The 18,515-nt window shown below is 37.9% G+C and overlaps 1 protein-coding gene across 3 annotated transcripts in view; it reads left to right on the top strand.

The window, feature by feature from the left end:
• The window catches only part of RAPGEFL1 (Rap guanine nucleotide exchange factor like 1), a 64,438-nt gene that overhangs the window by 37,587 nt on the left and 8,336 nt on the right, over positions 1 to 18,515 (top strand). For all 3 annotated transcript variants that reach the window (XM_034415781.3, XM_034415783.3, XM_034415784.3), the window contains exons 9-13: positions 102 to 280; positions 1,785 to 1,875; positions 9,667 to 9,717; positions 10,601 to 10,688; positions 13,059 to 13,123. In XM_034415781.3, the coding sequence (XP_034271672.1) occupies positions 102 to 280; positions 1,785 to 1,875; positions 9,667 to 9,717; positions 10,601 to 10,688; positions 13,059 to 13,123 (474 nt within the window). The remainder of the gene's footprint in view (positions 1 to 101; positions 281 to 1,784; positions 1,876 to 9,666; positions 9,718 to 10,600; positions 10,689 to 13,058; positions 13,124 to 18,515) is intronic.

The following is an 18,515-nucleotide window of genomic DNA, read 5'->3' as shown; positions in this document are numbered from 1 at the left end:
ATGTACATGAGATGCTTAGCACCAGGATTGCAGGGTGAAGCCTTCAATCTGGGTCTCAGAAGGCCCATTGGTTACTCTCTTTCCTTTTCAATTTCTTATAGCTAGAATTTGTGGATTATGTGTTCCATGGTGAACGTGGCCGACGGGAGACTGCCAATCTAGAATTGCTGCTGCAACGCTGCAGTGAGGTTCAGCACTGGGTGGCTACTGAAGTATTACTCTGTGACTCTCTAGGAAAGCGGGCTCACTTGCTCAAGAAATTCATCAAGATTGCTGCTGTGTGAGTGCCATATTTTGGCCCTTTCTTCATAATGGGATTGCATTTAATACAGTCATAATGTCACTGATGATGATGGTTCTCCTTCTGTTACTTGACATGAGATGGCTAATGTTTCCCAAATGTTCAAAGCCCCAGGCCCTTTTTATATGTGTTGCAGGGTGATGCAAGTAAACAACAGCAGAATTCAACTGCACAGTTGTGGCTGCCGTCTGGACTTTTCTGACACACAAACACACAAGTGGATGCTCTGGTTAGAAGAACATCCTGCGTTAAGGGAAATGGTTTAAAATTCAAAAAGGGGATAATTGAAAATATTCAACTTTTTTGAATTTCAAGCAGCTCCAAAGAGAGGGTCAATTAAATACTCACAAGGTTACAGGCAATCATCTTTCTCTGCAGTTACAGGCAGTTCATATCATCTTTTGGCCAACTTCCAGTTCTTTAATGAATATATTCCAATGTCTTGAAATCTCTAAAATAAGAATATTGGAATTCTGAGAGGTCTGCAGAATATACTATGAAATCTTAGCTTTCCATTTTTCTCCTTTCTTGTTCTGTTCAACCATTATGTTCCTCTCTGCTTCCTTCCTGTATGGTCAGTCTACTTCCCTTCTCTGTTGGTTCCTTTCAGGTTAATGACTAAGAAGGTTGAATTTATTTCACCATCCTGGTTGGCTTTAATACCCAATGACAGTTGAGCCTTTACTCAAGCTTCCTTCCCAGATTGTTTACTAGATGAGGGGATGTTGCAGTAGAAAGGCCTAGGGCCTGGAGGAGAAGGAAAAGGTTGAACACAGCTATGAAACACACTGGGTGACAAATTATGGCCTTGGGGGATATTTTTCAGGTTAGAGATGTGCTCTAAATTCCTGGATTTGCAAAGGCTATGGTTTGGTTACAAATGATGTTTATATCTTATGGATTTCATGGAAGACAGTGTTGCCTTGTCTCTCATCATTTACCTAGCTAGCACTTACTTTAGCATTCTGCTAATCATTTGTATAGGTTGTGTTTTACATCCCTTTAGCTGCATCTCAGCCACCATGGAGGCAGATATATTTGAATTTGGTAGTTCAGATTTTGCTGATGATAAAGTCACATCCCTTCTCATTTCCCTTGCCACCTCCTGCTTCTCTGAGCCTTGGCAGCCTATCTGGGCCCAGAAGCATGAGAAGAGAAGGTGGAGGCATTTATTTGCACCTTTTTCTCTCTCTTCATCTCCTCCTCCCCCTCTTACTCAAATGGCACTCAAGCGTGAAACCGTAGAAGATTTGACTGCAAGTAAGGTAACACAGATTTAAGGGGCATTATGTCTTATGCATATAAGTAGTAAGGTGATAGGTACAAGGGGGTATGATAGCAGCCAAGATGGCTTCTCCTATTTTACTGACTGATATCAGACTAAATTAAATTAAGAGCAGGGATGGTACCATCAGTTGAAACTGCTCAGTTTTAATATTTTTCTCGTTTGGTCCTTAGCTACCTTTTTATTTTCTCCCCACAGATGTAAACAGCATCAGGACATGTTAACATTCTATGCTGTGGTTATAGGACTGAACAATGCACCTGTCAGTCGTTTACGCCTCACCTGGGAGGTAAGATGATAATGAAGAGAAATGGACTTTTGTGTATTTGTAATCTCAGTTACTTCTTTTTCTCTCATACACACTGTTTTTTCACCCAAATTTGCAGTTAAACTTTTATATTTCTAAAACATTTCAAATGGCCAAGGATGGGCAATATAACATTTTAAAATTTTAATGCATCCTGGCAAATTCTCATTATACCAGTATCATCTTAAAAACAATTGAAAACTACTGAACATTAGATCCAGATTACATCCATAATTCATTATCACTGGAATAGATGCATTTCAGTTGGACAAATCAGAAGTATTTCCTTTGTTTCAATTGGTTCATTTTATGGGATCTTTGCTTACTTGTCTCTAATCATGTCACAAAGATTCTTTAGCAACACTCTTTTTGTGCTAAATCCTAGGACATTGCCTTCATCTCATTGGGAATTGTAGTTATGCAGGTATTACATTCCAGCACTATCCAAGGTCCATTTCATGGTGTGAAATCTATTAGGCTTGTTTTTTTTTACTCATCACTGTAAAGAGAAATCAAGTAATTCCAGTGACTTGGAAGCAGGATCAGAGTCAATAATAAAAAGAGCAGATTTCATGACGCTGGTATAATTTTTTGTAAATTCAAAATGGTTGAATAACACTTCAGCTCACCATTGAAAGGTCTTTTGAAAGATTAGCAGTGGTTCACTTCTTGTTATGATTTACTATGACCATAGTTCTCATTTTTAAAACTATAGTTTATGATTTAGGGCAGGCTGCAGGAGCTGAATCTGCACAATATAGCAAGCCAGAATCAAACCAAGTTCTTTTGGACTTCATGTGATATATGAAATCCAGTTTATCTGGCTCTAATACATGAAAAGCAAAATAAAAACGTAACAATTACCCCTAGGAATCAGGGAACAAGTTTCTCTGATTAGGAAGATGTAGGATTATCAAAGAAGCATTTCTTCATCCTTTACTTAGATAATGTTTGAAGTTAGAAAGAAGTTTCATGGAATTTCTAAGAAACTACAAGGAAGTATATCCCAATGTATTCCATGGAATTTGCTTCTGAATAAAGCTGTGAGGACTGGGTTGCAAACTAAGGTACAAACCAAGACCACACCTGGAATACTGCAACCAATTTTGGTTACCATACTACAAAAAAGATGTTGAGATTTTGGAAAAAGTTCAGAGAAGAGTAACTAAGATGATCAAAGGCCTGGAGACTAAAACATATGAAGAATGGCTGCAGGATTTGGGTTTGGCTAGTCTAAAGAAAAGAAGAATTAGGATTGATATGATAGCAGTATTTCAGTATTTGAGGGGCTGCCACAAAGAAGAGGGGGTCAAATTATTTTCCAAAGCACCAGAGGACAGCACAAGAAACTGACAAATGGTTGGAAACTAATCAAAGAGAGAAGCAACCTGGAATTAAGGAGAAACTTCATAACAGTGAGGACAATTAACCAGTGGAACAGCTTGCCTTCAGAAATCGTGGGCATTCCATCACTGGAGGTTTTTAAGAAGAGACTAGACAGTCACTTATCTGAAATGGTATAGGTCTCCTGCTTGAGCAGGAGACTGGACTAGAAGATCTCCAAGGTCCCTTCCAGCTAATTCTATTCTTTCCGTTCCAATATCTACCTACATATCTATATTAATTTAGCCTAGAAATAATCCAGAGGGTGTGTGTTACAGCATACAAATCAATCAGTCAATCAGTCAATCAATTAATCAATCAGTATATAAGATTTGTTTACCTATACTATCTATATCTCACAACTAATATTTTGAGGTATGCATTTTTTTTAACCATTTGATAAACCAGGATAGCTGGTACCACAGAAAGAAGTAAGGTAACTAGTTGCTTATAATGCTTTCTTTCCATCTCTGTGAAGTATGAATTTTATCTTTTTATTTCCAACTCAATGGAATGCTAGGCAGAAATTATGTAAAGAGGGTCAAGACTCTATTTATCAAGAAGGTAAGTCTTCCAAAACTGAACATAAGAGCCCAAATTCAAGTGGGGAAAAAAAGAAAGACTGAGTTCACAAATAGTCTGATGTGGCATTACAGGAGAAAAATGATCCTGAAAAATTCCCTCAAAGCATTTCAATGGCAATAGCAATAGCAATAGCACTTATATACCGCTTCACAGTGCTTTACTGCCCTCTCTGAGCAGTTTACAGAGTTAGCATATTGCCCCAACAATCTGGCTCCTCATGTTACTGACCTTGGAAGAATGGAAAGCTGAGACAACCTTGAGCCGGTGAGACTTGAACTGCCAAACTGCTGGCAGCTGGGGATCAGCAAAAGTAGCCTGCAGTACTACATTCTAATCACTGCGCCACCGCAGCTCTGTTTGGAATCTTCCTGACTCCTCCATTCTATATTCCTCCCCCTTCCTGGCCATGTGACCAGATTCTAACCCCTTTTTATAGAGCGATTACAATACTGACTTGAAAGATTAAAATTAGGTTTGTTTATAATAGTATTTTTCAAACTTGACAATTTTAAGATGCATGGCCTTCAACTCCCAGTTTTTCATTCATTCATTCATTCATTCATTCATTCATTCATTCATTCATTCATTCTATTCAGTCAGTGACTAGACAACAAAACAAAATAATAAAAGGGGGAATAAAAGATAAATATAATCCGGATTGACAGACAGAAATGAGTAAATTATAAATTGGCAATGATAAAGTATATCAAATATGATACTCTGAACATCTTTATTACAATATATGACTTCTAAAAATATGGTCAACACTAAAATATATGTCTTCTAAAAATTATTAACAAATAAAAACATGTTGATAAAAATAAAAGTCTTTACTTCTTTAACCGGTTTTACCTTATCTTTGCAGCAGTACAAAATTTGGCCACTGTACGTGTAATGGCTGGAATCTTGGAGAAGATGGTTCATATAGAAATTATCTGCCTCCCTAGAAATCTTTCTAATAGAGGGAGGATATATGTCTAATATCTCTGTAAAATTTGTAGTGTAATAACATATGTGAGATGTTTTTAACTTTCTTATTACCATATGTACACGTTCATTCCGCTGTGGGTGTTTTATTATATCTGCCTTGCAAAATTGCAGAGGGTAGAATATTAAATCTATCTCTACAAAATACTATTCTGCTGTTAGGAAAAGTTAGGTCTTTCCGGTAGCCCATTTATTCCATCTAATCCAATTTTTGATGTGGAAAGCAGGGGTAAAATCCAGCAGGTTCTGGAGAACCGGTAGTGGAAATTTTAAGTAATTCAGAGACCGGTAGCGGAAATTTTGAGCAGTTCGGAGAACCGGTAGCGGAAATTTTGAGTAGTTCAGAGAACTGGCAATACCACCTCTGGCTGGCCCCATAGTGGTGTGGGAATGGAGATTTTGCAATATCCTTTCCCCAGGAGTGGGGAGGGAATGGGGATTTTGCAATATCCTTCCCCTGGAGTGGGGTGGGAATGGAGATTTTTCAGTATCCTTCCCCTGCCACGCCCACCAAGCCACGCCCACCAAGCCACATCACACCCACCAAGCCATGCCCACAGAACCAGTAGTAAAAAAATTTGGATTTCACCATTGGAAAGGTATCTTATTAACATCTAGCTAAAATTCCACGTCTCTTATTCTGTTGGTAACCAATTACTTGGCTTGATCATAGCCTAATGAGATTAAGAAAAATGGGAAAAGCCCATATAAGGGCAGCTTGTGTACTATCGCTTGTTTCCAGGGAGAGGAGAAGTTATCTAATCAGGACTGGAGAGGCCAAGCAGGAAGGATTGAATTTTCAGCCACTAAACTATCATCATCTTCCAGGCTCTAACCTGAATTTAAGGCATTTCTGTCTCAATTCCCAATTGGGCATTTGATGTCCCACTAGATGCATCTAAAATTGATTGGAGGAATTTTGTTTCTACAGTTTCCACTGACTCTTTCTTCAAAAAAATTCCTGTTTGTGCCATTCAACTCACAGAATTCTCCAGCCAGCATGGGAAATTCTGGGGTTTGAAGTCCACACATCTCGTCTAGTTTGAAAAATACTGGTTTATAAAGTTTTCTGTATTCCTTCCTTAGCATGGTTAGATTTTGGTAGACACTGTGTAAAAGGGTGTTAACTCCATCTTGAGGAGCAGCAGTAAATGGCTTTGATTATATGTTTGTCTTGCTTTACTACAGGATCCAATCTGGGTCAGTCGCCAAGACCAGAGGTTTTGTCTTCTGAGTTTTCGGACTCATGCTGATGCCCAGATAGAGAAAAGTTTCCTGATTTGGGCTCCAGCATGAGTCCGAAAGCTTGGAAGACAAAATCTCTGACCCAAATTGGATCCTGCAGGATTATCCTGGGACACATATATTCGCCTTCATTCTTGCTTTAGTGATCACAGTAATGAGGAATGGGTGAACTATTAGTCAGCAGTGTTGGAAAAGATGGTTACCACACCTTATGATGAAATTGCTATCCTTTGCACCTTTTTTTAACTTGGGAGCCAGACAGTGCTGGTGATAAATCATTGCATTTAATTTTTTCTATATTTTAAGACTGTCTTTATTTTCAACATGATTTATGGTAATTTATTCTTTCTTACTTTAAAAAAAGGAGAAAAATTAGATGTGCCTTGCTTGAAAAACCATTTAACAAAAGAAAGCTTGATTTGTACAAATAGTTGGCACAAGTGAAAATGTTTTTGTTTACTCAGATATTTTAGGTTTATTGGGAGTTACTGGTTTTATAATTATTATATTGTACTTTTTAAATATTTATTTGTTGTACATAGTTTCTACACTTTTAGAAAGCACTAACATCTTTAACATGCTCATATTTAATCTGTGTCTGTCAACGGTCTATTTACATGCAAAGCATTATTGTTAGCATCTAAAATGTGTTTTTATTTCATTGTAGGCTGTCTGCTTACAGCTGAAAGTGTGTTACTTGGCAGACCTGATAAATACTTCTTAATTGTCCTTGTTTCGCTTGGTAAAACTTGAAAGAAAATAAAGAATAAAAGCTAAACCCCACTTCATAATAATAAAAAATGGGGAAAAGAGATTCAGCAGGAAATAGCAAAAGTAGCTAAAGCTGCAAAGAAAGCTTTTAATAAAAAATTGGATGTCTCTTCTGAGGATAATACTTGTTTCCAAGTAAATATGGTAGAACAATGCTGACTTTAAGGAAGAGCTTGCTGCATTAAGTGGTTTTATATTAAGTACTGCATGGAATCACTGTTTTAATGCTCCTTCCCCTGTGGCTACAGGTAATTGCAAAAAAGAAGGGCTGTAAAGGATATCAAAAGACTCTAGTCCAGAATTCATTATTTTTCTTACATTTTCTGAAAATCAGGTAAAAAAAACCTTGTAACAGCAATAGAGTGGAAAACTGAGATTCCTTAAGTATCTACTGTAAGCCACTAAACGTTGAAAGATTCACAGTTGCGATATAGTGAGTGTTGAATTCATCTTTCCCAAACTCCTAGGTTGACACAGAAACATAGAGACACTAAATTGTTCGCAATGTTCCTCTTGGCTGTTTTGCAAGAGCCGCTTTTCCTGTTTATCAGGAATTGAGGGTACACATAGCTTTTAATAGCTGGGTTCCTCCTATAATTTCAAATAATCTTTGGCATCAGACTGTTGGCATCAAGCAGAGATGCAAACAAGAAGCATCTATGATCCAGAAAATTCAGTAGTAGGTTTCTTATTTGAGGACTCTTCTTCATGAAGCTTATATAACAGAGTTTTAGCAAGTAGGATTTCAGCATTAATGGTGAATGTTTCCTTATTTAAGATTTACTTTTATAGTTTTTAGTTCTGAATAAGTGTTGAGTTTATACAATTTATATAAAGCTTGGTATCTTAATCTTTGGGCTATACAGTCATCTGATTCCATGTATTAAACTATGGTTTGCCTAATGCACCATAGTTTACAACTCATAATAGTTAATTCATATAATACATAAAAATGCACAATAGTTTTGATAAAATATCCATCAGGCTTTCAGAGAATCCCTGTTCTTCTTTTTAGTTACTGGTAGCATATCCTAAAATATACCTTATGATATAACATATAATTCTGATGTCTTAGGAGAAAATAAAATCTAAGTCCTAATCATGTATAAAACAAAACCAGATGAGTAACATGCAGGCATATGAGCTCACCTTTTATGTGCAGAAATATATACATACATATATAGATTCATAGAATGTAAGTGTTGAAAAGTGTTTTATTAATGGATTTAATGGATCTAGCTCAGGTCAAAGAACCAGTTCCTCTATTCTATGTGGTTATTATGCAGCATGTGTATCTTTAACAGTCACATTCATTCAAAACAGGATGGAAGGGTATACTTGTATCACTCCTCATGTATTGAAAGAGGCTGGGAGCCATTTTGTAATGTATGTGGCCTTAAATTACCACAGCTCGGGATTTGACACGCTAATTAGCCGAATACAGTCCTAAATGCAGTTTTGCAAATTCCATGTCAATACTACAATAGAAAGTACTGACTGAACTTGCATCTGAAGAGAACTACTTGTTCTCTTATTATCTTATTATCAAATTTATTTTCTACCCATCTCACTTTGAAACGACTGAGTGGCTTACAGCATAAAATACATTAAAATAATTAATTTTTAACCAATTTTGTTGTATAGCCAATTTTGTTGTATATGACAAAATTAGTAGTATGTATACTACTAATAAATATTCCAACCCAATAAAATGACAATATAAACAAAATAAAAGTATTGTCACAAGATGCAGAAGGAAGGAACCAGATGCATTGGGGGGGGAGGCGGGATTAGTTCTTAATTAATCAACCATCTCCGTCGTGAAGCCCGTTGGGACCCCAAGCCATCTGGCAAGACCAGGTTTTAAGGCTCTTGGGGTCAGAAGGATGGGAGCTGGTCTCACCTCAGAGGGTATGATATTCCAAAGGGCAGGAACTGCAGCAGAAAAGGCTCTTCTCCTGGACCCTGCCAACCAAAATTCCTTGACTGACAGGACCTGCAGTATGCCCCCTCTGCCAGCATGGGTGGGGTAAGCCAGTCCCTTCAGGGTAAAATGGTTCCTCAAGTTCTCTTATGGTCCTTGCTAGATAACTGGCCATGTTAGATGGTTCTAGTTGTAAGATGCAGTCTAACATTAATTGAAAAAGGAGATCTGAGAAAACATTAGAAAACAGCATAAATTCTCAGTTCAAACTTTTAAACAGATTTGCCTGTTTAACTACTTTCCCTTATCTGAAGTCTCAAAGGGTTATCTACCTAATGCCTGAAAATTAGAAGACATGAGTTTGTGCTTCACTCTTCATTTTACAATGAATTCCATTAAACCAGGGATTAATGTAAGCCTCAGTGTGGTCATTTGTTTTCCTCCAAAATATCAGCTGCTTCTCAGAAGCTATACATAGCTTCCATACTGGGGCACTTCTGACACTTATTACCTCCTCACGGAGAAATCTTTATTTTTTGCCAAAGCAGTTGGAAGGGAACATGTTGGGAGACACGCCTTCCTCCTCTTTAAATTGTAGCTTGCTCAATTTACTTTCAGTCAACATCTGCAAGTTTTCCACAGTGCTTAGCAGCCTTTTGTCTGGATAGATTAGCCCACATCCATCACTGAAGACATACTGAACAGGACAAACTCTGCTTTGAACGGATTGTTTTTAAAACATGTTGTCCATTTAGAACTGTTTATTAACATTTTAAAAATATCTTTCCATTTAGAACTGTTTTTAACATTTTTTAAATATCTTGTCCATTTAGAACTGTTTATATCTCTGATTATCACTCTGTTTGTTTTTCTTCCAGAAGCTTCCAGGCAAATTTAAAAACTTGTTTCGTAAATTTGAAAACCTCACGGTAAATCATTCATATTTCCTTTATAAAAGAACTGGTAAAAAGTGGTGACTAAAAGGAACTAAAAGTGTGCAATGCAAGCAACAAGAGCATCCAGTTCAAATATTTAATTTTATTATTTTATTTTATTTTAATCCCACTTTATTAAAAGCCTTGATTCTCTCTTTCTCTTTTCTCCTAAATCAAATCTAGATTTTAGGCTATTTCACTTCCAGCAATTAAGATAAAGCTTTTCCTACTAATAAACTCAGTTTAGCCCTCTCTTCTAATGTTTTCTAGCAGTTATTCATTAGTTTCTTTTCTTAATTCAGTGGTCAATTAACAGTGTCCTAGGTAGTCTCCTAGGTACTTTTCTTGGAAGTTTACTGAGGATCTTCTAGAAACAAATGGCTGTGGTGGACATTTTACATGAAAAACAGACCCATGTGTTTGAACCCCTGAACTATGGCAGAATTTTTAATATTTATAGATTTTTGCTGTCAGCCAGCATGAAATAAATATAGACCAAGAATGTTGCCTAGAATCTCTTTTAACGTTGTGATATAAAGAAAAAAAAAACCCTACTGAAAGAAATAGTTTTTCATCCTGAAGGGCCACATTCTTAAAAAAGATTTCCCTCCCTTCCTTTTTTCATTTTTCCTCTCCTGCTCTTTCAAAGTAATCCTAAATCTGCATAGTTCAAACAGTCTTTGTGATGATTGGAATGATTTTGAGCCTCCTAGCCTCATGAAGGATTCATATTTAACACATTTAATTGGATATATCCATGGCTTTGTGCTCTATAGTTTAACTAAAAAATGGGGATAAGAGAATGGCCGCAGTTGATTCTGTCTCTGCTTTTATCTAAAAAAAATATTGAGTTTTTCAAAAAAAAATTGCATTTCAGGATCCCTGCAGGAATCATAAAAGCTACAGAGAAGTTCTGTCTAGGATGAAACCACCCATTATCCCCTTTGTGCCCCTCATCCTAAAAGGTTAGTGGTACTTGATGGATACGGAGTCCTTGCTTATCTCAAAGTGGAATGTGTGGAAAACTGTCTCAGGATTCTTCTGCAAAACCTACTAACTGGGTCACATTGACAGGATTGACTGGATGATGTCACTCTCAGCTTGTCTTTCTCCTAGCACAGAAACAATTTACCATTGTGCTTTTCTGCCCTATTTAAAAAATTAGTGTTTTTCAGTTTGTCTTGGCAGTTTAATAAGTCTAGGCCAGGGATGTCCAACCTTGGCAACTTGTGGATTTTAACTCCCAGAATTCCCCAGCCCATCCCTTCTCTAGGCAATGTTTCCTTCTATTGGTTGTTGTATGAAGCTCCTGGTGGCCTCCCTCCTGTCCAGTTATTATTAGCTGTTGCTCTGAATGGCCATTTTCAGGATCTCTCTATTGGTGAAGAGGAGCATGCTCATGCAAAGCCTGAATTGCTCTCTGCTATTCACTTATGCAACAATATTACAGTAGTTGGGACAAGCAGCAGCTGGTCAGATAGGGCCAGTTCCTTGGATTCCTCCCTGCCCCTCCTTCCCACTGGCAGAGGAGTGAAATTTTGGATTATTTTTTTTTTAACCAACCAAAATCGACAAGAATTTTGCAAGTTAACAATGGTGGTATCCCTCTTTTTGTTTCTGCCCATCAGTAGACATACTGGACAGGAAGGTATCAGGCATGAGGAGGAACTTAAACAAAAGATCTATCAATAGAAACCGCAGGTCCTAAAGCCAATGCAGGCATAGAAAGAAAATCAATCGGGGCTTGTTTTCTAGCAAGACTGGGAGAGGTAAAGAAGCAAGGGAATCCAGCAATTGGTGGCTGTGATAATCACCATCAGACAGAACATTTGGCCAACATTATTGCCAATTTTAGATTGAGTAGAAATCTGGATTACAGGTCATCCTTTTCTTACAAGGATTCATTTAGTGACCAATCAAAATTACAACAGCACTGGAAAAGTGATTTACGGCTGGTTTTCACACTTGTGACCATTGCAGTATCCCCATGGTCACATGATCAAAATTCAGGTGTTTCGCAGCTGGGATGTATTTATGACAATATGTGTCCATGGACCATCTGATCACTATTTGTAACCTTTCCAGTCAGCTTTCAACAAGCAAAGTCAATGGGAGAAGCCAGATTTGCTTAATGCCTGCATGAATCACTTAACAACTGCAGTGATTTTTGCTTAATACAAAAAGATTGTAAAATGGAATAAACTCCAATAACAACTGCCTTGCTTAGTAACATAAATTTTGCGCTCAATTGTGGTCATAAATTGAGGAGTATTTGTACAGCTCCTTAAGGTCTATCCATTTCAGCATGGGAGACGAGCATTTTAAGTCTGCTATGCAGGACAGTCCTCAGCAAATCTAGTCTTAGGCTTAATTTTGAAGTCAGGATATTTGGAACAATAATAATACAATGGTCTAAAAAGCCGTAATACTTAGCCAGGATGACCTTTGCTGTGGTAACTGAGAAATTATAGGAAGTCCTTGATTTACAACAGTTCATTTAGTGACCGATCAAAGTTACAATGGCACTGAAAGAGTTATGATTGTTTTTTACACTTACATCCATTGCAGGATCCCCATGGCCATGGGATCAAAATTCAGACACTTAGTAATTGACTCATATTTATGATGGTTGCAGTGTCCTGGAGGTCATGTGAACAACTTTTGTGACCTTCCGACAAACAAAGTCAATGGGGAAGCCAGATTCATTTACCAACCATGTTATTAATTTAACAACTGCAGTGATTCATTTAACAACTGTGGCAAGAAAGGTCGCAAAATGGGACAAAACTCACTTAACAACTATCTTAGCAACAGAAATTTTGGGCTCAGTTGTCATAAATTGAGGACTTTGTATGGAGTTTAAATTGAACACATCTAGAGAGTACTCCGTTACTCCAAGATTTGTTCAAGAAACAGAATCTATTCAGGAAAAAGTTTGGTGTTATTTCAGTTATCAACAAAACTATTACGTTTCTCCTATGCATATGAATATTTTGAACCCACTCATGAGAAAATCTATTTGTGATAGTGTTTTAAAGACAAAACTTATTTTCACATTCTTCATCACTACTCAGATGCTTTGGATATGTTTTTCTTATACATGCATATAATTCTATCAAAATAACAGACAGTGAGGTATTAGCAGAATTAATACATAAATGTGCCTTGGAGCATAAATAGAGGGTTTTCTTCTCACTTGCTACATTCTATTCTAATTGCAGCAGAGAAGGATTATTTGATTAGTTAGCCACATCTTTTTAACACTTAGAAATGAATTGTTGCTTTTCATCCTTTTCTCAGTTTACTTTTCATCTTTTTCCTTCTTCTCTTCTCAGACTTGACATTTTTGCATGAAGCTAGCAAAACCTTAGTGGATGGATTAATCAATGTAGAGAAACTGGTAAGAATATATATCAAATAATTATCCATTTTCTTTACTGTGTACGTCATAGTGACTTTAATTTCCCAGTTTACTAAACGGGAGTAATTATATCATAAAAAGGGAATAAATCTAAAGTTTGTCTCATCCAATGGCCCCCAACTCTTTGGGCACCAGGGACTGGTGCTGTGGAGAGAGATTTTTCCACAGGCTGGAGGAGGCTTGCAGGCTGCCTGCATCCCGCGGATGGGACTTCGCTTGTTTGCACAGTCTGATTCTGGCATGCCATGGCTTGGTACTGGTCCATAGACTGGGGATTGGGGAACCCTGGTCTAGTTCATCTTCTCTCAGGGGGTCCTTAAAAGAAAAATTAGTTAGTCTTCATAAGGAAATGCAATTTTAAAGCATCAGAAAACTTGTAAAATGATATATTAACTCAGATGGGTGTAAAATCAGGGGGTGAATGCATGCAGGAGACATTTGCTTTCTAAAGTGGGCTAAATGTCTGATTGCAACTCTAGATAATTTGCCATTTGTGAGAATTCAAAAACTGAAAGGCCAAAGAAGATGCTGCATGATTTGGCACTCTGTTTTGATTTGCCTCCATGATAAATATGAAAAAAGCACTTGCAAGATTGTTGTTTCTGTTTCTTGCCAAATTGGTGCTAGTTTTCTTTGATCACAATCACAGTGTTGCTGCCACTGGCAGGTGCACTTGATTCTTAAATTATGTGGAACTTGCTTAGGATGAGGTAAGACAAAGATATATTTTTTATTTCTAAATGCCTTTCCCCCCCCAGGCCAGTCTATAAAGATTCTGAAGGGAAAGGCTGGGCTTTTCTTACTGCAAAATGACGCTGGGAAATTTCTAATTCTGGATCTATAAGCTTTGGAATCATTTAAACGGGCATTTCTTTCATCTACTTCTTTGGAAAAAAATTCCTTCAAATTAAAACCTGTTTCATTTTTTTACTGGGACAAAATTATTTCACTTATTTTAGCATCCAGTACAGAAAAATGAAAGACATTTCAGGTTTGTAATCTGATTTATTGCTGGTCTGTTTAGACTGAAATTATCAACATGATTGTCAATGGTTTTTCAGGTGAGGATAAGATTTTGAGTCCTATATGAAACTTGATCTCAAAACATTTTGCATGCAAAACAAATGCTTTGTCACCAAGCTGTGTTCCTTCCAAGAGCTCACATTCAAAGCTGTGATGCATTTGCAACTTAATTATTACACTAGACATCACTTGTGTGATTTCTCTCCTTCACAGATACAAGCACACAGTCAATTTCACACATAGCTAAAAAAAATCTTAGGTGCTGCTGTATATTATACTCATTTATTTTGCAATATCCTCTTTACACTATTATAAAAACAAAGAAGATTTTTTGTTCATTTGTTTTAAGGTATAATTAAAAATATTAACCTACAATGTTGAACAATTCAGAAGAATTTTACAGCTATAAAAGGTGACATGGCAGACAGCGCATAAGGTGGTAACTTAGCATCCATACCTGTGCATTTATGTATAGGTTTCCTGTGCCCCTTTTCCTTCAGGAAAAGAAGCCTAGGTTTAGCCTTTGCAATTGGGGAGAGAAAAGAGGTTGCGCTGTGCACAGATGGCCTCTTGAATTAGCTCCATTCAAGCACTCTTCAACATAAAACACTTACCATGTGAGCGTGCTGGTTGAATCCTATCCCCTACTGACATCTCTGAAATGACATCAGCTTCCTATAACCATTGCCTGTTCCCTGCAGCTGCAGGGACAAAGCAGGGGATAGCCTGTAATGCAGATTCCCCGCCTCCCCATATGGAAACTCACATGTGTATAGTTGTATGCACAGCTAGGCACAAGTGAGTTTCTAGTTCAGTATACACATTAAATTTATTAATATAATTTTATCCTGCCTTTATTTATTTGTTAAATTTTTATGCTGTCCATTTTATTGATACAGCGACTCTGGGCAGTTTATAATATGATAAAAAGTGGAAGAGTCCTACAAGATAATTATAATTAGAGGAATTAAAGAAAAAAATTAAAAACCAACACAGTGGCAATCTTGGGGTAGGAATCTTCCCTACCCATTCAGCCATTTCAATGTGGAAGAGCTCTGTTGGGGCCCCAGATCAAGTGGCAGAACCAACTTTTCAAGCTCTTCTGGAAGGCTAAGAGTGTGTAGGTGGATCTAACATTTCCAACAGGAGGATATTTCAGAGGGTGGGAGCCACAGCTGAAAAGGCTCTTCTTCTGGACCTCCCCAGTCAAAATTCTTTGGGATCTGAAGTAGGTCATTTCCATTGGAATAAGTGAGGCAAGAGTCCCATCAAGGTGAGATGGCTCCTCGAATACCTTATATTTTATTTTATTTTATTATATTATTAAAATAAGGTATTTTGTTGCTCGCAACAAAATACCTTATGCCACCAGACTCCAAATTTTGGGCTTAGACATTTTAGAACTTCACCGTCTTCACCGTCTTCAGTCTGATCTAAGCATAGTAAATAAAATCATCTGCTACAATGTCCTATCAGCTAATGAATACTTCAGCTTCAACCAAAATAATACAAGAGCACCCAATAAATACAAACTCATGGTAAACCGATCCAAATTAGACTGCAGAAAATACGACTTTAGTAACAGAGTTGTCAACGCCTGAAATGCACTACCTGACTGTGGTTTCTTCCCCAAGTCCTCAAAACTTTAACCTTAGACTGTCTACTGTAGACCTCACCCCATTCCTACAAGGTCTGTAAGGGGCGTGCATAAGCGCACCAGCGTGCCTACCATCCCTGTCCTAATGTTTTCTTTTATTCGTATCCTTTTCATGTATTTATAATTATGTTTACACTTGTATGTGTCATAAAATACATGCTTGACAAAAATAAGTAAGTAAGTAAGTAAGTAAGTAAGTAAGTAAGTAAGTAAGTAAGTAACTCAAGGTTGCAAACATACATAATACTCCTTTGTTGTCCTCTTTTTCCTCACCATTACAATAACCCTGTGAGGTGGGCTGGCTGGGAGAGGGTGACAGGCCAGTCTCCCAGCTGGCTATCAGGCCTAAAGTGGGTCTAAACTCAGTGTCCTAATTTCTAGGCCATCACCTTAACCACTAGACCAAACTGATTCTCATATATAAGCTTTCTTCCTGTTATGCTGAAGGAAGAATACATGCAGGAAGGTATTGCTCTGAGTGTTCTGGATGTAATAATGCCTGAACAGGGGTATTTTCTGCAGAAATAATGGATTTGAATTTATTTTACCAAAACTTTCCCAACAGTTTCTTGATGGAGGGCAAATCTCATAATTTGAGATGACAAATTCTAATTCCCCCATCATTAAAATTATTTTTATTATTATAGATGACAGCAGCAGTTTTAAACAGAAATTGTATTTTTTGTGTGCTATTTTTTATTCATCACAAGCTCTAAGACCTTATACTATTCCAGCGGAAGAAGGTGAAGGGAGAAATGGTGGGCAGGGAAAAAATATGTGGAGCATATATGGAAGAAACAGCTTTATTTTTCTAAAAAGATGGGGCAGTAGGGGGAAAAAATGTATCTCCTGAAAAAGAACAATTTATAGCACTAACGGGAACTTAAAGATTGGAATGTTAGCATCTCACTTTAAGAACATTGTTCAATAATTCCCCTGAAATTTTCCCCAGCTACAAAATAGAGGGAAGAAAGCAAGCAGGGGGCTTCAGGGACGATGTGTGACAAAGTAGGAATTGTCTCATTATGGATGATTCTGTGTGTCAGAATCCTCAAGGTCAATAGCCTGACCTGGAGTAGAAATGCTTTGGGCAGAGGGCTTTGCTCTTTTGATTGGCCCAGGGAAGATGGCTGGGCCTTTGGTATTTATACCAGGCCACACTGGTCAGATTTACAGATTTCTGGCACAATATGGTGACCCCCCCCCCACCCCCAAAGCATTTGTTGTCCAAAGTAAAGATCTGGGGCTGCTTTTCAAAATATTTTTAAGAAGTGCAGAGAAAATGAGGGTCTAGCAGAGATGACAGAGTTCTGGGAAGGAGGAGGGGTTAGTCTATTTCCTGTATAGTTTACCCAGAAAAAAATCCCTTCCACCCCCAACCCCATCCCATGCCAAAAGGCATACAGGTTTATTGCTCAGCTGCATAATAAGCCCAAAAGTCTTTTCTCTGTTGCAAAGGCATAAGGAAAAACAGATGCTGGAGGCTAGAGCTGTTCTAATTTTCTGCCTCAGAGCTCATCTTTTTCAGCCTTTCCTTTCCTGCTGAGGCTGCTCACCATGCTAGGATGTAACGAGTTGCAAGAAACACTCAGCGTTATTTTGGTCCCTGGTGTAGGACTGGGGAAGAGTAGGAATGGTTGACTTTAGCCTCTAGCAAGGCTGAGCAAATGCAGTCTGACAGTGGGAGGATGGGAGGGCTCAGGTCCCCTCCCCTCCTGCATCTCCCCTCTGCCCCCGGGGAGATTATCTAGGGGTGAGTCCTCTGTACAGTGTCTAGCTCAGTGGGACAGTGGAGTTACCATGGCAACAGTTTTGCAGAAGCTCCTGCAGCTCTCCTTGTTAAGAGACGAATGTGCATGTGTGAGGGAGATGTGTTCAGTGCCCGAGTTGGCCCGGATTTTCTAGTCCCTGGGGAAGAGGAGACGGAGGTGATAGTGGTGCTATATAAACAAAGTACATCTTGGTCAGTGAAGCCCTAGTTTTTCTTATGACCTCACCCTCAGCCTCTGGCCTAAATGTGCATTGTGTGAAATGCAGAATTATTTGGATGCTGGGCATTCATCTCTTTCCAATTACTGAAAGAAAAGTTCTCTAATTATTCATATAATGTATTTCCAACAAGCCTGTTTATCCAAAAGAACATGCTCAGCAGAATATGGAGATCTCTCTCTCTCTCTCTCTCTCTCTCTCTCTCTCTCTCTCTCTCTCTCTCTCTCTCAGTTGCTTTTGGCCATTTTTAACAGCATGCATCTTAGATGGCATTTCAGGAGTTTTAGGAAAAAAAGAGGAACAAGTTATTATGAATGAGAAAAATGATCTTGGCTCTTCCGGAAAAAAATAAAAAAGGTCTTAGTACTCAAGAGACCCTATGGTTGTGGGCTAAATTGGAAAATCAAACAAACATCTTAGAAGAAAACGGTAGCAAACCACCCCCATATTGTTGCTAAAAATAAAAACACCTCCAATATGGATGGATCTGTGAAAACAGCAGGAACTGAGCTTGGAGGGAAAAATTTGCCTTTCTATGGGATTCATAGGCTTCTGTGAAACAGAAGAACAAATGAGAACTTTGAAAAATGATGGAGTTATGCAGAGTTATAGAGCTCCTCTGAAACCCCATGAGGAACTTACTAATAGATTGGACAAAGAAAAGTACTTTTTGAAAATAATAAACTGCAGACTTTTAAGAGT

The sequence above is a fragment of the Pantherophis guttatus genome, chromosome 4 (genome assembly GCF_059756535.1).
Source record: "Pantherophis guttatus breed Tessera chromosome 4, ASM5975653v1, whole genome shotgun sequence".
Classification (NCBI taxonomy): domain Eukaryota; kingdom Metazoa; phylum Chordata; class Lepidosauria; order Squamata; family Colubridae; genus Pantherophis; species Pantherophis guttatus.
This window is presented reverse-complemented; position numbering and strand designations above follow the sequence as displayed.